The sequence below is a fragment of the Pituophis catenifer genome, unplaced genomic scaffold (genome assembly GCF_029215685.1).
Source record: "Pituophis catenifer annectens isolate HBS135680 unplaced genomic scaffold, rPitCat1.0.hap2 SCAF_2, whole genome shotgun sequence".
In the NCBI taxonomy this organism is placed as follows: Eukaryota; Metazoa; Chordata; class Lepidosauria; order Squamata; family Colubridae; genus Pituophis; species Pituophis catenifer.
Window position 1 is genome coordinate 296571289 of NW_027256882.1, and position 25588 is coordinate 296596876.

Sequence of the window (25588 nt, forward strand, 5' to 3'; positions counted from 1 at the left end):
ATTGTGAGGAATTTTAGTTGTGGTCTTTCTCTGGCTTGCACTCTGCTTATTGGGAGAGATTTCCTGTTTCGGCTGAATGTCTCTCCCATGGAATATTTTCACATTGCAAAAAGCTTCACTTACCCTTATCTGCACCTGTATACCAGGGGTCTCCAACCTTGGTGACTTTAAGACTTGTGGACTTCAACTCCCAGAATTCCCCAGCTCTGGGAGTTGAAGTCCACAAGGCTTAAAGTCGCCAAGGTTGGAGACCCCTGCTTTATACAATACTTCTGTGCCCAAATACGAACCTTTTCAGCACCCCCCGTGTGGGGCTGCCCACTTCATTCCTCACAGTCTGTTTCCGCAGTCCTTTCAAGCACAAGACCCCCACTGACACTCAGCGCTAGGTAGCCCTGAACAAAAAACCTAGTTAGAATGCCACCAGTCTAATCTCAATAACCCAAAGTGATTTCACACCTGACCAGGGAGAGAGACACGGTCAACCTCGCAGGTGCTCATTCTGCACATCAGCACAAAGCATGGGATGCAAGGAGAGAGACCTGGTGGGATACAAACCTTGATGGCAACACGTGATGCCTGATTTTATATAGTGTTTATTAAAGATACTGAACTTTTTCTCTTCCGTTTCTTTTTAAATGTGTATGAAAGCAGAGGCTGAGCTGATGTAACCTCTGTGCCTGGTCTTCCTGGGTGTGCATAAGACACCTGGCCACAAAAAGCTGTGTTAAAACAAAGGTAGATGCATTAAGGAGAATGCAATAAGGATGCAAGAATGAAAGTTGCCAGTGATTGTTCAGAAGATGGGAGAGTGTGACCGGCGCCTCCTAATTTCTTGAACTATCTTGTCAAATTTAATTTATATGTTTTAGTGTAGGGTTCTCCCAACAGGTTGGCTAAATCAATACCACCGTTTTCAATCTAGCATAGCTTTTCCTCTCCTAGCAAACTCTGTGTAAAAGGAGAAAACATGCTAGGGCTCTCAATTTGAGGTTGAAAGGGAAAGATTGCGACCTTTAAAAGCAGGCCATCAAATAAGAATGTTAAAAGAAATGCTGAACACATACATTGCAGGTGGTTCAAATACTCTGACAGCTGAACTGCAACTGAACACCTGAATGTTTGCAGTTACTTTGATGTCCCTCTGCACTATAAATATTTTCCAAGTGAATTGAATTAAAAACCCAGGAAACACTGAAAGCATTTCGGCAAAATCTTTGCACTTCATTTGAATTTTGGCAAGCTTCGTTATCTCAAAAAAGGGCTCCTATTCCTGGAAGCATACACATCGATCCTGCGAGCAAAAACACCGCATGACAAGAAAACATACGCGGCTTTGGCAAAGTGAGGGAAGATGGTGCACTAAATGGAGCCGCTATCCAAAATGCTCACATCAGCATCTAAATTGCACAAATCGTGTCATTCAATGACCTTCCATTCTGAATGATCCCAGCCCATTTTCTGAGTTTTCCAGAGGGAAGAGCTGGCTTTTTTCACTCATCATGTCAAGCTATTGTTTACAGCAAAAATACAAGTTACAGTGGGCCGAGCTCAGAACAAGCCATATGATATCCTAGCACGTGTGAACTGAGCTGTAACTTATCTGCCAAAACCTCGTGTGTCCATAAGACACTCGTGGTAAGAGCAATCCCTTACTTCAGGAGTGGTCTTCAGCTCCTTAACCATCCCTGTACCTTTCAGGCAGGGGATGCACCCCCTTTATTACCGTTATTTCGGCAATCCGGATCTCACATCGCTACATTTGGTTAGGAAAGACATAAGAGTTCAGCCAGTTTAAATCATGGATGGCTTAGTTTTTTAGTGTGAAGCCAGCCTGTGTGGTATAGACAATATAGTCCCATTGGGCCATGCCTACAACTTCCTTGCACCCCAAACACATTTTCTACACCAGTTTTCCCAGAGGGGAAATCAGAAGTTAAAACGGCAACTGGCTCCCGGAGATGACCCGAGCCTTTCGGTTAAGAGGTCTGCAAAAGGTCCTCTTTCCCAGAGACACAGGCAGCCAATCAGCACTGGAAAGAAGAGGGGAGGGGGCTGGATGGGAATTAGGGTCCCTATCCCTGAACTTATTTCAATCTAGACACAATGTTGATTGCAACAAACGTCAGCGTCTGACTTGGATTGGCTGAAGATGTTTAGAGAGGCTGTTGATTCAAAATATCCAGGGTTCTGCAGAAGAAGCCATGGCCAAATAGCGGGGAAGGCTGAAGCCATGATGTGGATGCTCACCCAAGGCAAAGGGAACTGACAGGAGCCCTGCTTCGAGAGGGGGGTGGGGGGGCAGGCAGAAAGGCTGGCTATAAATCAAAGGCATAAAACAACGAACCCAAATCCCACAAAGGGGCTTGCAAACAGGTGTTCACCGCTTCTCCTGACCGATGAGTTCATGGGTCAGGCAGAGAGAAGCCTGATGTATGGAAGGCGTCTTGGTGAGGGGATTAGAAGACAACCCTTCACAGGGGGCTAGAGCTGCCCTTCAGTTTACAGGCTTTGACTGGGTTTGTTAGAAAAGGAGAAAAAGCCAGGCCGGCATCAGCCCTTCTTCAGGATTGGAAAGCTGGAGTGCAAACTTCCTGCCCTGCAGCCATCTTCCTCTGTATAGTGCAAGGCTCCGAAGCCGAAGGAAAAGGGGGAAGAGCTCAGATCCACTTTAGATTTCTTCAGAAAAATAAATTATAAATACAAATAAAAACACCGAGCGCCATTAACAGAGTTACTGAAATTGGGATAATTGGCCTGTGGGTGGAATGCATCCACTGACTGACAAAGGGTGAACACAAAAAGAAGAATGTAAATCGGGAGATAATGAGAGGGGCAGCCCCTCCGTCATGGCATTAATTGCACCCGGCTCCTGCTCGAGCTGCGTTCCGTGAAGCTCCAGCCTTTTCCAAGTACTCCAGCATTAAAAAGGGTTTTGTGTGAAGACTATTAAGCTCACTTAGTCACATCCTACATTCAACGTTTTGTGATTCTGTGCTTTGGAGGGTACACACCACTGGAAGCGTCTTCTATTCAAGCTCTCCCAGAACATTTAATTTCTCCACAAGCGGCCTTGTGAATCACGCTTCAAGTCAGTAACAAGCCAGCATTGGGATGAAGGCTAACGAAAGTTAGTTGATGGCTCGGTGGCCTCCGGAGGAAGAGCCCAGATCTCTGTTGGCCTCAACGGATGGTGCGGTGTGAGCTGCTCGGTCAAAGCTCTCTTGTCAGAGCTTCACCCAAAGTGAAAGGAGGAGACCCGATGAGGCCAGTCAGATTCACATAAACACTAAGCCGCATGGACCCCTGAGGGTGCTTTGTCCAAAAGGCAGCTGGGTTTTCTTTTGTTCTTTGAAGACGTTTCTTCGGTTCTTAACTCTGGTTGGGAAGCGAAATGTCCTCAAGGGGAAAGTCCAGCTGCCTTCTGGAAAAGCTCCTTTGGGACAACCCTGACCTGGCAGGTGAGACTCTCCAGAGACCACCAGCAGGGACCCAACGCAGGCGGGAAGGAAGCAGCCAGAGGAGCCCAGCAGGAAAGCAGGAGGAAGAGGAGGCTGGCCCAGCAGAGGAAGGCTGAAGCCAAAGCCACGCGGCCACGTCCTGCCCCTCTGCTGAAGGCATGACTGGAGGAACTGGGTGGCCTCTGAGGAAGAGCCACCCGGGGTCTATTTCCATCTTCCCCAGGGAGACGAGAAATGCCGAAGGAGTTTAATCGGGAACAAAGGCACATTTAGGCCAGCTTGAAGTTATGGGACTTTTTTTTATTTTTGTGGGTTTTTATTAATTTTTTTTTTACAGGCTATTGTTGTACCCGTTGCTAAAGCTGCTGATTCTGCCATAAAACTAGAACAGAAAATTTCCCAGAAGTCAATTCCCCTCCTCCTCCTCCACTGCTTGCCTACCTCCCAACCAACCAACCAAACCAGGCAACCAACTGCCTTACATTGACAGCAGGCTCAGCGGAGAGAGCCTGAGACGCAGCTACATGAGTCTGACTGAGGAATGAAGAAGCCAGGAGTCCACTGGCCGTTAGGACTGCCCTGTACAACGTGGCCTGTTCTGGAGTTTGGTCCACTCTGGCCGCAGCTTAACCATAGAGATCGTCATCGTTGTCTTCACTGTAAACGTTGCCTCCGCCGCTGCCTCCGGTGCCCTGGCTTGGCCCAGCACCGCCCTGGTTACCTGATGGGAATCTGCCAGGAGAAGCACAGCGGGGGGGGGGGGAAGCAGGTGAGGAGCCAGAACAACAACTGGACAGAGGTGGAAGTTGGATGCCAACATCTGGAAAGCCAAAAGGGAAACCCTCCCCCCCCACCCCCTTTACAGGCCAGAATCTCCTGCCTCAGACTAACTGCAGGGGAGGCAGCCTTTCTGATTCATTTATTTCTTAAATTTCTCCCAGCTTAGCTGTTCTTGTTTTCACACAACCTCTTCATTCTGCGTAGACAACAAAGAACGAGGGGCATCTCCAGGTGCAATTAGAGATCTGGACAGAACCTGGGAGCACTGAACTGGGAGATGGTGAGAGGAGGAGAGAACCAGTTGGGTGTGTGGACTCAGCAGTCAGACTAGGACTGGGACGAGCCAGGCTCAGGGACCCCCTCGGTTATGGGGGTCACCAAGAGGGTTTGAGTCAGGAAACAAGTTTATTTCACTCCATTCTTTTAGCAAAAACTGGGAGAGGGAGCATCAGGCACACTGCCCGGAGAATATGCAAGAGAGAAATATGGAGAAGCAGAAGAGCAGCTCCTCTTGGCTCCACAGGCCCTTTGCCAGAGGAGAACCTCACCTGACTGTTTGTGGAAGTCATGGATGCCCAGATAGGGAAGCAGATACTCCAGGCATCCACAAAGACGATTACCTGCCGACCGACAGTGCTGAAAAGAAGGGGCAAGAGGGGAAAGGGCAAAAAAGACCCCTGGGCGTACCTGAAGCTGCCAAAGCCACGACTCTGCTGCAGAGTCTGTGCAAACATCTCGTATTTGCGGATGTCATTGTCGCTGACTGACCGGCGGGCAAAACGCATGGCTTCCTCGAAGTGATCCCGACGGATCTCGGGGACCGGGTCGTCCTCTTCGACCTCCTAAAGCAGAGCAACGGGTGTGGCCGTCAGCATCGGGGACCGGTGAAGGTCAACCCTTGGAGACCAGAGCCAGCCTCCCCCGGCTGCCCCTCCCCCAAGTGCCAGCTGCTCACCATGGCCGAGGGGTTGGTCTGCCTCTCCCGTTCCCGCCTGATCTCGCTCTCGATTGACTCGCGGATGGCCAGCTTGCAAGCCCGCTGGCAAATCTCCGTGAGGTCAGCTCCCGAGAAGCCATTGGTCATTTTTGCCAGGAACTCCAGATCCACGTCCTGAGAAGCAAGGAAAATTCCACGTATGGCATGTGCCCTTCAAATCCCCGCTGGCAGCTGGCTTTCATTCACCCGCCTCACGAACAAGAAACACAACTCCGGGGGAAATTAGGAAAATTTAAGCAATAATAGCTGCAACTGTAGGAGACCCAGAACATATTTTAACAATCTCTTTTCTAAAGCGGGGAGCAACGGGGAGCTGAAAGTCTTCCAGCAGCAGTGGGACTGGCTCGACTCTCAGATTCTACCAACAGAGTGTAAAAGAGGAGAGAGCTACCAGGGCCTCCTTCCCCTGAACTCCCTCTGGCCAGCTGGCTGCAGCTCAGGAGCCTCTCCAAAGATTTTGCCTTCCAAAGGGCTCCAGGATTCCCATTTGCTGACTGCTCCTCACATCAAGCTACAACCAAGGTCCGTGTTGGGCTCAAGCTCAGAGAAGGAAACAACCAGGAACGCTGCCTGCCTTTTCTGAATCCTCAAAGGATTGTCCCATTCCCCTGAATAGGTATTAAAACCAACCAGGGCCCAAAATTAAACAACACAGACAGGAAGAGGACCAGGGGAGACAGGATAGTAGTGGTCCAATATTTGAAGGGCAGCCAGAGAAGAGGGTGGGTGGGTCAAGCTATTTTCCAAAGCACCTGAAGGCCAGACAAGGAACAATGGATGGAAACTGAACAAGGAGAGATTCAACCTGGGAATAAGGAGACATTTCCTGAGAGTGAGAACCATCAACCTGTGGAACAGAAGTTGCCTTTGGAAGTTGTGGTTGCTGCATCCCTGGAGGCTTTCAAGAAGAGACTGGGCTGCCATCTGTCAGAAATGGTGTAGGGTCTCCTGCTTGGGCGGGGGGTGGACTAGATGACCTACAAGGTCCCTTCCAGTTCTATTAATCTGTAATCTGGATGCCAGTCTTTTCTCTCTCTCTCCCCCTCCCTCATATACACACATGCACGCACGCTCTCTTGTATCCAAACTTGCCTTGGCCACAGGTGATTTCCGCAGATTGGCCTTGAGGATGGCCACACGAGACTTCTCATCAGGCAGAGGAATGTAGATGAGCTGGTCCAGGCGTCCAGGGCGCAGGATAGCCGGATCAATGATGTCTGGCCGGTTGGTGGCGCCAATGATGAAGACGTTCTTCTTGGTCGACATGCCATCCATCTCTGTGAGGATCTGGTTGATCACTCGGTCGGCGGCACCACCGCCATCGCCAATGTTCCCCCCACGGGCCTTCGCAATGGAATCCAGCTCATCGAAGAACAGCACGCAGGGAGCTGCTTGGCGGGCCTGCCGAGGGAAGGACACCGCGTCAGTCACCAAGGCACCAGAGGCCATCCTGGCCTGGGTGCTGCTACAGGCTGGTTGCGCATTGCCCCGGGCACCCAAGGGCTCCTGGCAACTGTTATCACTGTTAGTGTTCAGGGCCCACAAGCTCCAGGTCCGGCTCTTGTGTTAGTTCTTTCGCTCTTATCCCTAAAGCCTCCAGGGCTCGGAAACTGATGGCCAGTTTCAGAATTTCCAGATTCCCTGCAAATGCCTGACACCTCCCTACATTCATCAGAGCAACTGTGGTGCCCCTACGTCAGAGAGGCCCTAGAGAGGCAGTAGTGCAGGCACAAAGATGGTATACTGGACTTTTCAGTTTCCAAAAACGAAGGTAGAACAATGATTTAAATGTTGCACAGAACTCCCAAGGATTTGGGAGGGGAAGGGGATTAATTATTTTGTTAAAAAATCCACAGCCTCTCATTTTTGCCTCAGGTGTGTTTTTTCCAGAGCGCAAAACAACTCAAAAAAGCAGTACAAGATCGGAAGACATGGAGAGGCCTGGCCCCGAGAATCACCAAGAGTCGGACCAGACTGAACGGAGAACATTGTCGTCGTCGTCATTATCATCATCGCCTCACCCACCCAACAGTTGCGTGTGGCCCCTGGAGAATGAAATGTCGCTGCCCTTTGGCTTAAGGCCCTGGCAAACGCTGTGTGATTGACTGTTCCCCAGAATGTGGAAAGATGAACAGCCAAAAGCTCTGAATCTGAGCACTGAGGCAATGAATCCTGCTTCAGAGGAGGAGGAGGAGGAACTGGGACTGTCTCCCTTGGCATGCTTGGAGAGGCCGGGGCGATGCTGTCCCAGGCCTCTCAGGCATTGGGGAGGTGGTCGACTTGAAAGGAGAGCTGCTTGCCCTCACAGACAAGGGAGGATCAGCTGAAGACAGGCAGTGGTGCTGATAGGCATCTGATCCCCTCTGATGAAGAACAGCTGCCTCCCCCACTGGATCCAAGGGCACGGAGAGTAGAGTGGAGGCAAGCTTAAAGGAGGGTTGCTCGGGAGGAGATCGCCCTGCCCCTCCTCACAAGGAACACCTGGTGTGAGTTGCCTTAAGGAGAAGGCAGGGGAGTCTTAGACTCTTTGTTTCTGCCTTGCCTTTGCCTGGTAGACCCTGGCACTGGACCTCGCCCCAAGAGCATGCACCTTCTCTTTGGACTTCCTCCCAGCCTTTGTGAATTGGGTTTGGTTGCTTACTGGCTTGTGTTTGTGGGACTGAGGGTGGCTGCCTTCAGGGAAGTGTGGGCCGGAGCCTTACTGGCCATTGTAAGGCCGTCTGTTGGGGCAGCTAACAGGGCAATAAAGGACTCTATGGAAGGTCGCCTCTGCTTAGGCGACCCGGGACATAACACCAAGCCTCCCACTGAGAGCTGCAGGTGAGCAGGGGGTGGGGGGTGGAGGAGAGGAATCAGGGACTCACCTTGTCAAAGATCTCGCGCACGTTGGCTTCTGACTCCCCAAACCACATGGTGAGCAGCTCTGGGCCCTTGATGGAGATGAAATTGGCCTGGCATTCATTGGCAATGGCTTTGGCTAGCAGGGTCTTTCCACAGCCAGGGGGGCCATAAAAGAGGACCCCTTTAGATGGGGTCATGCCAAACTTGAGGAATTTGTCAGGATGCTCCACTGGGTACTGGAGAAGGAATGGACTCAAGGTCAGCTCCGAGAGGAGACAATGTAGGAAAACAGGGAACGAGAACAACCTGGACGCAAAATCTGCCCACGTCACCCACCGCTTCAGAGGGGATAAATTGGATCAAACCAAGGGCAGCAGGAGGGCTGGAACTAGCTCCAAATTATTATTTGTTTCAGCGTGAAAACGTATATGGCCACTCATCTCATGGAAAGTGACTCTGGAGGGCATGCAACCTGTCTCCTCCCTCCCGTCAGTGTGCAGATCTCGCTTCTGCTAATAATTGCAGCCATTATCAGCAAAAATCGCTTGCTACTGTCTCCAGCTCATGTTTACAACAAACAACTGGAGGTAGGTAATTTAAAAAGGAAGCAGGAGGTAAATCATATTATGATGAAGGTAACAAGCATCAAAAGCAATTCTGCAGCTAAACTCATTAATTTACTCTTCTGGAATTTGGTTACTACAGCCCCCAATCTGACTTTGACAAATGCTCTTAAAACAGCTTGATGGCAACTTTTTGGGCAAGGGGAGAGTATGCCAACTTAAAAGCTCACCTCACAGGGCCTGGCTGTGTTCCAAAGGGCTCTGAAACCCTGGCTTTCCCCCAGGCTATGGGTCAGTGTGAGTGTGTGTGTGTGTGTGTGTGTGTGTGAATCCTGTGTGTGTAATTGTCTTTTATTTTTTGCATTTGTTCAAGACATTTGGGTTCTTAGCTGCTTTTTTTATGTATATCACCAAGTGTTGTTATAGAGTTGGGTGGCCTTATAAGGTCAACATAAATCACCAAACAGGGGAATCTTAAATTTATATAAAGATTTCATAGTTGCTGGAAACAGAACCATTCAAAACATAGACTTACCCATCATTTTTAAATGGAGATTAATTTTTAAGAACACATGCGGCTTTTAACAGTCAAGAGAGGAAATCAGGCCATGCCCCCATGGTATTGGCTGCCCCCTGCAGCTGGCAAGCACCTGAGGAAAAGGCCCAAGCAGCCTCACCTGAACCAGCTCCTGGAGTTCCCGCTTGACGTCTTCCAAGCCCCCGATGTCTTGCCAGGTCACCTGCGGGACTTCCACTACGGTCTCGCGCAGTGCGGAGGGATTGCTCTGGCTTAGAGCCCACTGGGATTTGCAAAGGGACGAGAAGAGAGAGAAGGTGTTGCTACGTTTGATCGAGGCCATTTCTCCAGATTGAGAAAGGGAAGATGCACCCGCGGCTGCCTTACCCGGAAGTCATCCATGGTGACGGCCAGGGAGTTCATCACTTCGGCATCGATGGTCTCATCTTCAAGGTCAATCAGGTCCATCTTCTTCCGGATGGCCTGCAGTGCCGCCTCTGAACACAGCGCAGCCAAGTCAGCCCCCACATGGCCGTGGGTCTCATTGGCCACCTGAAGCAGAGGAGGAACACAAGTAAAGACCTGCTCCTGCTCTGAGGAAGGGGAATCCGGCTTCTACCACCAGGAGGAGCCCCACAGCAGTGCCTAGGCCCGCTCAGCCCTCACTGACCCCGAGGTAACCAGATAGGTGGCTTGAATCGGTCCCTGGTTTTGGACAATCCAATTCATCTAGATTTAGCCCTGTTTGAGCAGAGAAATCTGCTGTGTAAAATGTCAGGCTTCCCCCAGTTTGAGAAAGCTCCGATTTTACTGGTCTTGTGCTCCCTCTTCTGGCTGTTTCCTTCCACTCTTCTAAGTCAGCTCCTGCTGAACTGTCTCATGCCTGCCACATCCCTTAACCCGCCTTTTCCATCTACGGATCTAGGTAAGAGGCAGGTCTGTGAGTCTTGGGGCAGGAGAGAGAAAGGGAGCTGAATGCAACTTAGAAAAACAGGGATTCATCAGGCTGGGAAACTGGCCAGTCTCAATTGTGCTGTGGAACGCTCTCTGGCCGAGACGGCCCCTCCCTTTAAGAGCCACAATGCACAGCCCAAAACTATTCCCAGGCTAAATAACAGATGTTCTTCGTCCTTATAACCCTGAGGAAGTTCATAACTAACACACAGCAACGGTTCCAGCACAGGATCTGTCAGGGTTCCAAGTAACACCCCCAACGAAAGGAAATGCCAAGGCTTGAGATTCCTCAATATGTGGCAGGCCTGAAGGCCCAAATGTAAAAGATGGTTTCCAGGTCTGACAGGACCAGTGCTTAAGCTCCCAAGGGGGGTGGGGATTTGGATAAGCAATAATCGCTTTGGGCGTAATTAGCAATTGACTAATGCATATGATCGTGTTCTCCTTTCACGTCGTTCTGAGAGAAGCTGAGCCTGAGCCTGAGCAGCTGTAGCTGTAGTTGGCTGGGTGACTTGGCCAGTCGCTCTCATCAGCACAGCCCACCTCACAGGGTGGTCCTTATGGGGAAAATACGAGGAGGGAGGAGTATTAGATAAGTGGCAGGCATGATTGCTGCCTTGCGGAGGGAGGGAGGGAGGGAGGAAGAGAAAGAAAGGAAGAAATAAAAAGGAGGGAAAGAGGGAGGAAAATAATAATGACTTTAAATGGACCTACCTCACATTTTGAAATGATTTTTTTTATCGCTGTCATCATGTCCTGCTACTAAGTTTATATCACATTTCCTAATTATAATTTAAAAAAAGCCAAACCCACCTGCTCCAGATCAACATCATCAGCCAGCTTCATGTTCTTGGTGTGGATCTGCAAGATCTCCAGGCGGCCAGTAGCGTCGGGGATGCCGATGTCCACCTCCCGGTCAAAGCGGCCTGCAGTGGACCAAGAGCAAGCATCACCTTTCTGTCTCCCTAGAGAGGCCCTAGCCCTCTGCAGCATCCGAGGGCTCAGGCCAGGCTCAGCTGAGGCTCAGCACTGTCCTCTCGGCAAGCAAGTGGGGGGACCAAAGTTTTACAGCCTTTTTGGGGGTAGCTCCACCCCACCCCCCCTCAGGAACGCAGACAGAAAGAAAACTCGGCTCAGCTGGTGCCTCCCACGCTGGACAGTGGCAGGCTATAATCCTTGTTTTGTGCCCACTGTGGCAAACAGCCTCCAAGCAGCTCTCTCTGCCCATTTGCTGCCACTGGCAATCTAGGTTTTGCTGCTGGTGTGACCACTGACTAGCAGCTGATGCTCCTGGGCTTCTTCTCAAGGCTGTGAGTCTTATGCCACTTGCGGCCTCCATGCCCTGCAGGACAGTCACTCTGCAGTTGGGGAGTTTGTGGGCCCTTCCAAACTGGTGCCCTGGCACAACGGGGGGGGGGGGGGGGGGAGGGCGCATACAGTTGACCTGGTCTCCCTTTTGAGTGGAGACGAGGTGTGATCTGGACATTAACCCCTGACCTTTGCCTTGACCGGATCGCTTCCTTGTCAAAATGCAGCTCGTGGCAGTGCAATCTATTGTTGACATTTCTGGATGACATCACTGTCCCTTTTCTATTCTTTTGAACTTAATCTGCTCTGACGCTCTGCCTGCCCAGCCTCTGTGAGGAATGAGGGGAGCTATAAATGCCACGAGATTACGAAATCCTAGTCGCAAAAGGCAGTGTGGATAGGACTGAAGAGATCAGGAATGGAACAAACCCTTTCTATCCTTCCAGAGCGCAGGCCCTGCGCGGCTACATGAAGGAGAGAAAGCAGGTTAAAAGACTCACAATGGCGGTACATCCACTTGTGGTGATGTTCCCTGGCAAAGCAAACCTCCACCTGCTGGTTTGGCTGCTCAGTGGCTCACCACCCCCACCGATCCCGCCTCGCATGTGACAAGGGGCCGGGTCGTTTGCTGCATCCGGTTAAAATGGGACTTTAGACTGTAAGTAATCCTGGACTTACAACAGCTCATTTAGTGACAAAGTTACAATGGCACTGAAAAAAGTGATGACCGTTTTTCACACTTACAACCATTGTAGTCACGGTCACAAGATCAAAACCATTGTGGGCGCTTGGCAAATGGCCTCCATGGGTGGCGGCTGCCCTGCCCTGGGGCCACCTGCCCACCATCTGTAGCCTTCCCAGCTGGCTTCCCACAAGGAAAGTCAATAGGGAAAACCAGATTTGCTTAACGACTGCATGATTCACTTAATGACCACAATGATTTGTTTAACAACTGTGGCAAGGTAGGTTGTAAAATGAGGCAAAACTCACCTAATAACAGTCTTGCTCAGCAGTGGAAATTGTGATCATAAATATTTGGGGGGGGGGATTCGTATTTTAATATTTTGTATAAAATAAATTGAAATCAAAAGTAAACGGTTGGTAAATTAGTGTTTGCCAAGAGGTCAAGGGCAACACCCCTCCCCCATTTTGGTATGGGGCAACTGGGGCTCCTGAAGCGCCCAATGCCTGGACCTCAGGCGGAGAGGCCTCTTTAGATGCAACCTCCCCAACAAGGACTAGAAACCTGAGGAGGAGGTCGAAGAACTGGAAGAAAGGACCGCCTAGGGACACCCAAGCAGGGTCTCCCTCTCTCTCTCCAACTGTCCCCCAGTTGCCTATTCAAGGAGGTAATAAAAATTAGTTTAGCTAAACTAAATTAGAATTCTAAATTTATGTGTGGTTGTTGCTTTCTCTGTTTTTTCCCCTTTCCATCTTCCTTTTCCAATAAAGTTCTTTTTATACCTAGCGATTTGGCTTCCCTGGTTTTATAAGGGGGATTTCACATCTTCCATTTCTGGGCCTCTGGTAGGACAATCCCAAGCCGCTCCCTGCTTCCCCCCCCCCCAAGGGCTGGGCTGAAGGGAGACCTCCTGGGTGAAGAGTAAAAAAAAAAAAAACCCAGCAGACTAAAGGGAGACATCTTCTCCCAAGGAACCCACAGAAAGGGGTCTGTCAGGGAGACTTCCAAGGACTCTCCTTCCAGCTCAGAAGAGCCACATAGTATTAACAATGGTTTCCTCTAAAATGCAAGGCGGTGTGTGTGTGAGGGGGGAGCGAGCCCAGCCGTTTCCTCAAGCACTGCTGGCAACCAGGAAGCATTCTGGAGAGTGTGTGCGTGCGTGCGTGCAGTTGAAACAAGAATTTCAAGGACACAAAAAGTAAGTGTTCAAAACCACAATTTTTCTTCTACATAACATGAGGATCCTGATTCAAATGTGCTTGGTCAAGCAGGCAGATTTTACTTCTCAGCGGCTCTTGATCCTTAAGCCCTGCCTTTGCCACTGAGAACCACGTATGCTTAAGATCAGATGAAACCCAGGCCTGGAAGAAATACCAATTTACTTTGGTCTTACTTATAGGCACATAGGAATACTAAGCCCCAGTAAGTACAGTTATTTGTAATTAAACAAACTACATGAACCAAAGTAGCATTCTCTTTCACCAGAATGCGACTCCTCCCTGCACATTATCAATTATAGCTTGAAGTCTGTAATCCAGGTCGAAGTTTGCTACTTATTCCTTCTGCATGTGTGAACTGGGCTTCAGGTACAAATTAAGGCCTGGCTGTCTGTGGTGCACATTGCCAGCAAGAAAGAACTCTTGCACCCTCACACGTGAAAAACTACAAGCAGAACCGCAATTTGTACCTGCTGAATATTACTTCATTTTAAGGGAATCCTCAACCCCAGAGTTCACAAGTTTGTAAGCAACAAAAGTTTGAAAGTCCCACAGGGGTTTTGACTGCTGGCATGGCTGTGCTCTGCAGCCCGACTGTTTCAAAAGGAGAGTTCGCTGACTATCAGCTGCACACGTGTCGCTAACCCTCCCTGCCCCCTCCCAAATGGAGCAAGCTTAGTTACCGAACCGCCGGAGGGCTGGATCGATGCTGTTTGGTCTGTTGGTGGCAGCCATGACAATGACGTGGGCTCGCTGCTTGAGGCCATCCATGAGGGTCAGCAACTGGGACACAATGCGCCGTTCAACTTCCCCGTGGGTCTACGGAGAAACCAGTCGAGAGGGTCAGGTTGGGAAGGAAAGAACCTGGCCCCAAGGAAGGGACCCCAAAGAGAAGATCTGAGGGAAGGAAAGCTTAAAAGCAGATAAAATACTTTAAAATAAAGTAATATGGAAATAAATAAAAACCAAGAAACCAGCCACTAAGATTACAGCGAGAGAGACATGGGATCAAATGCAATTTTAGTTCATACCTCAAATAAGAGACTTCCTCCTTTGGCAGTCTAGACTGGAAACGGTCAATCCAAAGAACAAACATCTAAACAGCCTGAATGCCAATATTGGTCAGGAGGGAGGAGGAAACCCTCCCTTCAGGCAATCTTGGGGGGGAAAACCCTTCACGGGGAGGGGAAGCTGTTCCCCTCTATCGCCAGGTAGGATGAGCTTCCCCTCTTCCTTATTCTGGCAGAGACTCTTCCTTCAGCAGAGGAAGGACTCTCCGGCCACAGGTGCCGCTCTGGCCTGGGAAGCCTGACTGTTGCTTCTGCCCTCCGCCCCCCACCCCAAGCTTCAGCCTTGCCCTGCCCTCCGAGGCACCAAGAGCCCCCGCCTGCTCCAAGGCACTAACTCCCTAGCCTTTTTCAGTGTTGTCTTTTTCTTATATCTGGTTTGGGTTTATTAGGCTGCCAAGCTTCCGAGTCCACAGAGGCAGAATAGAAGATGAACACTAAAGCAAGTGAATAAACGAACAACCTGGGCTTGATTTTTTTTTTTTGCTTTAATTTATATGCCGCCCTTCTCCGGAGACTCAGGGTGGCTTACAATGCATTAAGCATTTGATTTGCTCCCTGGAGATATGGGGTGCACTGGCAAATACAGGTCCAGGTAATTCCTCACTTAATGACAGTAATTGAGCCTGGAACATCTGTTGCTAAGGGATCAAGTTGTAAAGCACAATGGCACATGACCGTATCACTTAGCAATGGCAGTCCCCATTGCTGTCGTTCAAGGAAGATTATGGGTTATTAAACGAATCCCAGGCTGCTCCCAAGCAGGCAGGGAAGTGGCTGTTGCTAGGCAGAGGAGGGTGGGTTGGAGGCCTGTGAGGCATGACGATGCAAGCAGGGCAGGGCTGGGGGTGGCTGCCGAGGGGCAGGGGAGAACTTGCAACCTTCTTGGCCAGCCTCTCCAAGGCCTTCGCTTGCAGGAGCCAGCAGAGCAGGTTACTGGCCCCTGAGCCGTGGGGCCACAGGGCTTAGAATGCAGTATTGCAAGTTAACTCTGCCCGCTGCCAGGAGATTGCTCCTAAAGGGGCTTGAGGTTGACTCAGCCTTCTGTCCTTCCGAGGTGGCTAAAACGAGGACCCAGATTGTTGGGGGCAACAGGCTGCCCCTGCAAAGCGCTCAGAGAGGGCCGTAAGTGCTATGAAGCAGTATATAAGTCTAAGGGCTATTGCTATTACAAGTGTTAATCATGTGACTGCTGAAACCGTTGTGTGAGCTGGTGGTCAAAGGCCCAGATTGCAATCACGTGACCCTCGGGGACAGCTGGAAGTCTGAGGGATTCCATTACAATAGGTAGATGAGCTGGATCTGGTTCTTTGAGGGACTTTCCAGGCTAACCTCAAGCAAACTCAGGAAACAGAAGCCACTTGGATTTCTGGCCTGTTCTGCCACTGGGTTACCCAAGAGTGCATGGGAAGCCCACCAAAGCAATTCTTCAGCTGAGCCTCTTTCTTGCCTTCCCCGGGGGGCTCAGGGCTATTCCCCCTAACGGTACTGTCCCCTCCCCCTCTGCACGAAGGCTGCAAGGGCCCCACCTTCTCCCTCTTTGGCGCAATGGCATCCAGTTCGTCAATGAAGATGATGGCAGGCGCGTTCTTCTCGGCTTCCTCAAAGGCTTTGCGCAGGTTGCTCTCCGACTCCCCTGCTAGCTTGCTCATGATCTCAGGACCTGTGGAGAAGCAGAGAGAGGGCATTCGCCTCTTTAGGGGGTGGCAGCCCAAAAGAACACTCAGGCTCCCCCCTCTACATCAGAGGGGCACAGCCTGAGGTCCCAGGGCAGACGTGGCCCCAGAGGCCTCCGATGCCCGTGGCTGGAATTGGAACGCTGGATGGCCATCCTGTCCCACGCATACTTCATGTGAATTCAATAGACAAGGACACCAAATGAAATCTGGTTTTGTTTAGGTTCAAAGTCATCAACACCACAACAGATAGTCCTCAACTTATGACCACTATAGAGCTCAAAATGTCTGTTGCTAGGCCAGACAGTTGTTAAGTGAGTTCTCCCCATTTTACACCAGTTCTCGTCACAGTTTAGTGAATCACCGCATTTGTTAGGTTAGTAACACGGTTGTTACAATTGCTTCCCCCCCCAGCAACTTTGTCAGCCAGAAGGTTGCAAAAGGCGAAGACGTGACCCTGAGATACTGCAACTGTTGTAAGTATGAAATCAGTTGCTAACTGTCTGAATTTTGGTCAAGTGACCAGGGGAATGCTGCAATGTTTGTAAGTGTGAAAAAACGGCCCTAGGTGACTTTTTTCAGTGGTGTTGTAAACCTTTGAATGGTCACTAAATGAACTATTGTAAGTCAAGAGCTACCTATTCTGGCAAACAAGCAGGCCTTCCAGGCACAAAGCCTATCCAACTTGCTCCAGTTAAGTCTGGATAGAGATGTAACTTAAGACACACACACCCTCCTAAAAAAAAAAGGGGGGGGGGGGGAAGAAAGAAAGAAAGAAAGGCAGGCAGAGTCTGCTTCTTCTTTCTTTCTTTCTTTCTTGCTGCGGCTGTGAAGTCTAGGCACTTCCTTCAGCTTCCTTAAGGCACCTTGAGGTTTCCAAGGATACCGGCTTCAAAGGCAACTGCACGAGAGAGAGAGCATCTTTCAAACTCCAGTATGAAATGCCCAGGAGGATAAAGAGGCTCTCAGAACAATTTAGATCTCGTCACTAAAAAGACAATTGTGCTTTACGTTGCAACTGTGCTGTGTTTCCTACTGTGTTTCTAAACTATTGCTTTTGATCTACCACTATCGTGCTTGTTTCTTTCGCATTATCAGCTTTAATTCTGCTTTGGGTTATTAATGAGCGAGAGAATCTTTGTAATCCCAACCAGAAGAACGAAGGAACTGCATGCTGAAGGCCCCGTACCTGCCGGGGGTGGCAATACAGCCTTTGGTTTCAGCCACCCGAGGCCTGCAGTCGAGAGGCTCAAGGCAAAGCTACTCACCATTGATGAGAAAGAAAAATGCTCCGGTCTCATTAGCCACGGCTCTGGCAATCAAGGTCTTCCCGGTACCAGGTGGACCATACAAGAGGATTCCACGGGGAGGCTGGAGAGACAGAGACACGTTACGGCCAAAGACTTAAAGCCTCCCAGAATCCTGGGAGTTGGAGTCCACAGGTCTTTAAAGTGGCCGAGGTTGGGCACCTGACTTCAAGTTTAGGCACCAGCACAGATATTGCACACACAGGGTGAGGGGGGCTGTACGCAGTTCCCCCCACCCACCCCGTGGATCCTGAATTCTTCAACCTAAGGAGGGGCTGGCTGTAGGGGGGAGTGTCTTCCTCTTCTCAGTGCAGCTCAAGCTTCGGGACCAGAGAAGAGCCTCACCTTCACCCCAATGGCCTTGAAGAGAGCCGGGTGTCGAAGTGGGAGCTCCACCATTTCCTTGATCTGAGCCAGCTGCTTTCGGCAGCCTCCGATGTCATCATAGCCCACTTCGTTCAGAGATTCCTCTTCATCCTGGCGGCAATAAATAGAGGCAAAGAAATGTCAGGAAAAACAAGGTGATCTTCACGTTGCGTCTCATCAGCTGGGAAAAATTTAGTCCTGTCTGCTTTAGGCACCGAGAATCCTCCTCGAACAGGGATGGGACACTATGGCCCCTTTGCGACCTGTGGACTTCAACTCCCAGAATCCCTGAGCCAGGGGCCGTGCCAAAGCCCACAGGTCATAAAGGGGCCATCATTGCCCACCCTCGCCCACAACAGAATGCAGAGGCAGCCCGTGGTCAGGTTATCAGAGCCTACATTTCTGAAGTTTAAGACTGTGTTAAAATTTTCATTGATTTGAATGAATCCTATCTTGTAAACCTGAGAGTCTTGAGCATTTTTTGTGTTCCTTTGATCAGGAATCCACTGATCCCTGTACAATTAGTCCTCGACTTATGACCATCTGTTTAATGGGTCAAAGTTAAGGTAGCCTTGGAAAAAGTGACTTATGACCTGTACTCACTCTTATAACTGTTGCACGAGCCCTGCAGTCACATGATCTGCAACCTTTTCTGCCCATTTATGGTAAAAAATGCCCATTGCGGAAGCTGGATTTGCATAATGAGTTATATGATTTGCTTAATGAATGTCATAAAAATGCCATAAAATTGGTTTACAAGCACCGTGACCTACGACAGAAATTCCACTACAAATTGTTGTTATAAGTCAAAGACTATCTGCAGTTGTTAACGCCAATAAAAGGTCCTTTGTTATGTTATTGCCAATTGTTTGGTTCCTACTTTAAGGGCACATTTTTCTACAACAGCTTTGGCAAAGTTCCCCATCAAACATTGTTGGGAAAGTTTAACAATCTTGGAATTAGGCATAACTGTTTTTTATAGGCCATCTGCTTAAAAATACAGAAGGTTCAGAAAAGGCCATTTATTAACCTATTCAGGGTGTCAAAACTGAACGTGATTGTGAAGGGAATCAGAAGGACCTCTTTAAATTGGGTCAATAGTCCAAGAGAGAGAGAGAGAGAGAGATTGCTAGGCAGTAGCCAGCGTTAACTCTTCCGAGGTTAGCTGGATGCTGCTACCATTTGCTGTTTGCCAGGTCATTGCTTAGGAAAGGAGTGCACCATTAACCTGTGAAATCTCTTTATTACAAGATGGGGCAATGGCTTTAAAAGGTAACAATAGCACTAGCAACATCACTTAGATTTATATACCGCTTCACAGTGCTTTACCGCCCTCCCTAAGCAGCTTGCAGAGTCAGCCTATTGCCCCCAACAATCTGGGTCCTCATTTTACCGACCTCAGAAGGATAGAAGGCTGAGTCAATCTTGAGCCCTGACAGGATCGAACTCCTGACTGTGGCAGAGTAAACATGCAATACTGCACTCTAACCACTGCGCCCCCAGGGCTCATCATAAACTGATGGTTCTGTTCAGGGCTTTAAATTTTGAAGAGTCAGCATCATCTCCAGGTTGGGGGACCCGTTTCCAAACACCAACCACAGAGGAGCAACAATACAAGGTGAAGGCGTCTCTGTGTCCTGCTTGTGGGCACCTCTAAGGCCTCCAATGGTCCAACAAGAAAAATACTTGCTGAATTATCTATGCTTGACCTAGCAGGGCTGTTCTTACAGTCTTTACGTTCAAAGAACACGGTTTACAAACTGACAGTGACTGGATTTGCACTAAGCCAAATCTAAATCATCTTTTTTATGGTTAGTACCATAATAAGGGCAAGGCTTATTTGCAACTATACTTCTGATGCCACAGCTGTTTGGACAGCACCCACCAAAGTAGCCTTCTCAATATGTATTCATATTAACAGAATACCAGAGTTGGAAGGGACCTTGGAGGTCTTCTAGTCCAACTCCCTGCTCAAGCAGGAAACCGTCTACCGTCCAGTCTCTTTTTGAAGTGATGGAGCACCCACGACATCTGGAGGCAAGTCGTTCCACTGATTGTTCTCATTCTCAGGTGGTTTCTTAGTTCTAGGTTGGTTCCCTCTTTCTTCATAGGAACAATTGACCAAAGCCCCTTCCAGAAAGGCTGGGTGGGGTGGGGGGGTTGATATCTACAAAGACCCCTCCTCTCTCTCAATATCAGACGGTGCTTGTCCTGCCGGGTCTCCCAGCCGAACTCACCTCTCGCTTGATGGGTTCTCCCTCACAGTGAATCACCGTATCCGGAGCGACTATGCAGTAGGGGCTGGGGTCTGTCTCCACCACCTTGAATTCCACTGCGCGCATTCCTCCACGCACCAGGAAAATGTCCCCTGAAAGCATCACCACATTCATGAGAGGCCTCACCCTACAGCCGCCTCTGAGAGGAGTAAACTTGTCACCGATCCATTAATTAGTATTGATATGTTTAGACTTTTGCAAGATCTGGCAATATAATTTACGTGAAACGTATAATATCATTTATTATGTTCTTTGTTAGTCTGGTTACCATAGCAGCCTCTGAAATTTTGACAGCTCAGAACGCACTGGGAAAGGTTTTTATAGAGGCAAAACAAACCAGCATTCCTAGTAACAGATTTCATAAAAAGAAATGTGGAAAATAAGCAAGGTTAGGAATGAAGAGTACCATATATTATAAAAGATTTAGGCAACACCAAATATATTTCTTTTTCAAGATATATTTCTTTTTCATATATTTCTTTTTACTGAAGTTGAAAAAAAGCTTCTCTCCGTTACTTCTTTTTTAGGGTACTATGAGGAATCAAATTCTTGAAGGATGTAAACATGTTATGAAATTATTTCCTCAAAGCTGGAGACTGTGTAAGGCGCTTTAGATATACCACGCCTAGATTGCTACAGAAAGATTACAATGGGGGAGGAGCCTTGCATTTACTGGCGTTTACTGGCACTTACGTAGTGCTTTGTAAGTAATCAAAGCCTTTCAAATACAATCAACGAGCAAGAAAAACCCAGTATGGAACCAGAGTCATTAACCAAGGCCGCAACTGGGAAGGCAGGAAGAGCTTGCAGGCCTGCGTTTCGTCTGGAGCTTCCTTTGGGGATAAAAGCAAACCGAACTCTGTGCACATAAGCACAATCCATTCAACCGTTTTCTTTTACAGTGGATTTTTCCAAATTGGGGATAATGTCCCCAAAGTCCCCTCATTTTGCAATCCCTCAGATGGTTGAGCTTTTTGAAATATTATGGAGAGGTGTCCCTCTGGGGCATCATGACCAGCTCCCAGCAGCTCTCGAGCAAGGCAAACAGGCACACGTAGCGGGCCAGCCAAGGAATGTGCTCTGCTAGGCAGTGGCTCCCCCATCACTTAAACCTGCGAGACCGAGAAGGCAGCTTTCCTGCCCAGGCCCTGCTGCCTGGGGCTCCCCACGTAGAGGGCCTGCATGCTTGTTACGGTGTTAAAGGGAAAAGAGAAAGGTTTTCCCTCTCCAGTCGTGTTCAACTCTAAGAGATGGTACTCATCCTCTGTTTTTCAGCCAAGGGAGCCAGTATTATGGTCACATGGCCAGCATAGCTATATGCCAAGGCAGGCAGAATGCTGTTGCCTTCGCACCCGAGTGGCTATTTATTATCTACTTGCATTTACATGATTTTGAACTGCTAGGTTGGTAGGTTACAGTATCAGGATACTGAATAAAGGGGTCTTCCTCTATCCTTGAGACGCTGCGATTTGGAGGTGTAACAAAAAACATGTATGCATCTTTTAGTTCTCCTTGACTGTTGGAAAGAGACCAGTGACTACTACGAGCAGAAGGAATCGCAGAGGTACTCAGGCACTGTAACTTTACAGAAACTCACCGGCAACAGGAAAAAAACCTCTACTGACACTCCCAAGACACAAGGGTGAGAGGCAGATCCAGACCCAGCCAGAGGGATTCCTATCCTCTCGAACCCTTGCAAAGAAAACCCTTTCATGGCCTCGTTTAGCTTTCAACAGCAGAGACCCTTTTGACTACAAATCCCATAATCCCTGATTTTCAGATGGCTCATGGGATGTGTGGCTAAAGGCTCCCACTCTGGACATTGCAGAGCAGGGCCAGGAAAGGCCTTCCGGGTGCTGCTGAGAAAAAGGTTAACGGGAGGGAGGCGGCCAGTGGTGAAAGGTGTTGGATTGGGGGGCTCAAGGGCTCGCCAGCCCTCCTCTGGTGGCTCCTTTTCAGCCCCACCCTTCAGGCCAGGCGGCGGGAGCCTGCCAGGGCGCCTCCCTTTAGGCTAGAAGCAACATCCCGAACGAAGGGTCCGTTTCCCTGCAGCCGGCTGAGGCGGTTACCTTTTCTGATGGGCCTGTAAGCCTCCAGGAAGTATGGCTTGAGGTAGACCTCGAAGAGATTCCCTGTGATCCCTTCCACGGTGTCATCGATGGGCAGCACATGGATGCGCTTGCCATACTTCACATCCGGACAAGGCTGGATGCTGAAAAGGGACAAGTCCTCCCGTTGATTCTCAGCTGCGGAACTTTTCTTGCCTCAAAAAATCTCCCCTTCCCAGCGCTGGGCGGCCCACCTTTGCCGCTGCCGAGGATCCCAAGAGGGGAGCCATTTCTCTCCTCCTTCCCTTCAGTAGCCTCCTTTTGATAAACAGACGTGGCCACCCACCTCCTTGAATGGGACTCGAGGCAGCATACCACTAGCACTTAAAGCAAGGTCACAGATGTTTAAAAAAATCTGTAAAAATTCAGGTAGTCCTCAACCTACAACAGTTTGTTTAGTGACCGTTCAAAGCCACAATGGCACTGAAAAGTCACCGGTGACCGTTTTTCACATTTACGACCGCTGCAGCATCCCCATGGTCACATGATCGAAATTCAGAGGCTTGGCAACTGACTCACATTTATGACAGTTGCAGTGTCCCTGGTCCCTTTTGTGACCTCCTGACAAGCGGAGTCAATGGGGAAGCCAGATTGTGTTGCTAACTTAACTGTGGCATGAAAAATTGTAAAACGGGGCAAAATTCACTTAACTGTTTCACTTAGCAAGAAAAATTTTGGGTTCAATTGTAAGTTGAGGACTGCCTGTAAAAGCAAGACCGTCCATCGAAGCACAAGGTAACCTCTGGGCAGCTGGAAAAGCCGCGCCTTTCAGGGCCTTCCCTCCCAAAGGCTAAGAAGGACGGGGCTAACCTCATCCCGGGGAGAGCAGGGGCCACCACCGCCTGGCTCCCTCCAGCAGCAGCATTTCTCTTTTACTCAGCCTGATGGGAGGGGTGGCTGTGATTGGGAAGAGGGGGTCCCACAGACAGACTACTTCGTATGTTTGGGGGTGCTTTAAAGGTTAAAACCAGCATCTTGAGTTGCAGCCTAGAACACACCGGCAGCCAATGCAGCTCTTCAAACAGACTTGAGTCTGTCATCCTAGGGGCACATGACTCTGCGCGGTTCATAATCCACCAAGCCAGTGTTTCTTGGCCACTTTAAGCGGTGTGGACTTCAACTCCCAGAATCCCCCAGCCAGCTGTGCTGTGGGAGTTGAAGTCCACACTGTTTAACGTGGCTATGGTTGAGAAGCACTGCACTAAGTTCTTCCACAGCAGATGGCTGTGAGGCTATACGTGAGATACGGGGGTGGGGTCTGGGAGGGAAATTCTGCCATTGGAAAGGAGGTCTCTGTGTGTGAGCAGAATATTAGCTTTCAGCTACTCATCAGCTCAATAACTTTGCAGGGTATAAAATCTATCAATTCCTGGCAACTTCATGGTGCAGCTTTATGTACTTTTCCTGAAAACAGCGTGGAAATGGAGTTGCCACTGCCTGAGGGAGGGTTGGAAGTTCTTTGAACGTCCCGTTAAAGCAGAGCCATGAAAAACAGATTGATTTACAAGCAAGAGGTGCATTTTGCAAAGTCCGGCTACATCAGTATTTTCCACAAAAATTAAAGTTCCACCAGATGCCTTTGTGTCCGTCAGCTTCATAAACCCTTTAAACCAGGGGAGTTAAACTCAATTTCATTGAGGGCTGCATCAGGGTTGTGTTTGATCTCAGGGGGGGCCGTGGCTGGGGTAGGCGTGGCCAGCACATCATCACTTGTGTCGGGGGGGCACCTGTGGTGGCCAAGTGCTAAGGCAGAACTTCCCTCAGACCCTCCCTCCTCCATCATAATCTATCTTCCTTCCTTCCTTCCCTTCTTTTTCCTTCTCTTTTCCTTCTCCTTTCTTCCTCTCTCCCTCTTTCCTTATTTTTCCTGCCTTGCTCTCTTCCCATCTTTTCCTTTCCTCTTTCCCTTTCTCCTTTCCTGTCCTTTCTTGCATGCTCAAAGGCAAAAAGGGAAATATTTTTCCTTTTTTGAAAAAAAAAAGTTTATTTTGCTAGCCCTTTGCCAGCAAAAACGGAGCCCGGGGGAGCTGCGCGCAACCCCCCAGGGCACCATTTTCAGCCGCAACGGCCTCCTGGACTCCCCCCAGGCTCTGTTTTTTGTGGCAGAGGCACCGCTGGCCGGTCCTTGGCTGTTTCCAGGGCAGTCCTGCGGGCCAGATCTAGGCGCCCCACAGGCCGGATCCAGCCCTGCTTTAAGCCCTCCCAATATCCGAGTCCGCCTTGTGGCCTCACCTGATGACGTCTCCAAGTCGCACCCGCAGGTTGTTGCGAACCACCCGGTTCATGCGGATCTTCTCATCCGAGCAGGAGTCGTCGGAGAGCACGATGCACACGGCCTCTCGCCTTTTCTTGCCTTTGAGCAGCACCGTGTCTCCCCGGAAGAGCTGCAGTTCATCCATCTTGGCCTGCCAGGGAAAGGCAAACACTGGGAACCGGGGAATCCAGGGATGGACTTCTTTACTTGCTTGGAACTGGCTCTTCCTTCAACTTAACTAGGGCAACCTGACAGGTAGGAGCCGCTCGAGAGGAGTGGGAGTTATGCCCTTCTTCTTTTGGCGCTCTGGCTGCCAATTAGGGAATCTGTGCTCCCAAGAAATACTGACCAGGTTCAGTTCAGTTAATGCAACTATGCAACTGTACAGGTAGTCCTCAAGTTACGATCACAATTGAGCCCATAATTTATGTTGCTAAGTAACAAATTTGTTAAGTGAGTTTTGCTCCATTTTACAACTTTTCTTGCCAGTGCTGTGAAGTGAATCACTGCAGTTAAATTAGTAACCTGGTTGTTAAATGAATCTGCCTTCCCCATTGACTTTTGCTTGTCAGAAGGTCGCAAAAGGTGACTGAATGGCCCCGGGACGCTGCAACCGTCGTAAGTATGAACCAGTTGTCAAACATCCAAATGTAAATCATGTGACCATGGGGATGCTGCAATGCTCATAAGTGTGAAAAATGGTTGTAAGTCACTTTTCTCAGTGCCGTTGTAACTTTGGTCACTAAATGAACTGTTGCAAGTCAAGGACTACCTGTACGGTTGAATAGTTGCATTAACGCGATAGAAGCACCCAAAGAAAGATGAGCACCTTTATAGGACGGGGATTCATTTTGCTCATGCCAGACTACAGAGCCAGACTTTTCAAAGATGCATCCATGTTGTACTCTAGGTAAAAGAGAAAAACACCAGGAGCCAAGCCACAGAGGCTTGTGGAAATCTCTTAGCTTTTCATGCTGGGGAGAAAAAACTAGCAGCTGTTCAAGGATCATTCAATATTTTTAGCCTTTTTAACGATCGCTGAGAGATGCGTGCTGCCTTCCTCTGCAACAGGGAAGAACTGTTACGCTATAAAATAGGGATGGAAAACAAATACTGTTGTATGGACCAATTGTGAGGAGACAAATTTTTGTTGAGAAAGAAAAGGAACAGACAACAGCAGAGCAGCTTATAAATAAACTCCCCCATGAATAGCC

General features: G+C 49.3%; 1 protein-coding gene across 2 annotated transcripts in view; it reads right to left on the reverse strand.

The window, feature by feature from the left end:
* Window positions 1–3740: 3740 nt before the first annotated feature.
* VCP (valosin containing protein) overlaps window positions 3741–25588 on the reverse strand; it is a 29144-nt gene continuing 7296 nt past the window's right edge. For both annotated transcript variants that reach the window (XM_070938993.1, XM_070938991.1), the window contains exons 3-17: window positions 24353–24525; window positions 22082–22224; window positions 19974–20104; window positions 17716–17847; window positions 17332–17434; window positions 15917–16050; window positions 14004–14139; window positions 10927–11039; window positions 9547–9711; window positions 9320–9442; window positions 8103–8315; window positions 6331–6639; window positions 5197–5352; window positions 4929–5083; window positions 3741–4193 (exon numbers count right to left, since the gene is read on the reverse strand). In XM_070938993.1, the coding sequence (XP_070795094.1) occupies window positions 4088–4193; window positions 4929–5083; window positions 5197–5352; window positions 6331–6639; window positions 8103–8315; window positions 9320–9442; window positions 9547–9711; window positions 10927–11039; window positions 14004–14139; window positions 15917–16050; window positions 17332–17434; window positions 17716–17847; window positions 19974–20104; window positions 22082–22224; window positions 24353–24525 (2292 nt within the window). In that variant the 3' untranslated portion in view covers window positions 3741–4087. The remainder of the gene's footprint in view (window positions 4194–4928; window positions 5084–5196; window positions 5353–6330; window positions 6640–8102; window positions 8316–9319; window positions 9443–9546; window positions 9712–10926; window positions 11040–14003; window positions 14140–15916; window positions 16051–17331; window positions 17435–17715; window positions 17848–19973; window positions 20105–22081; window positions 22225–24352; window positions 24526–25588) is intronic.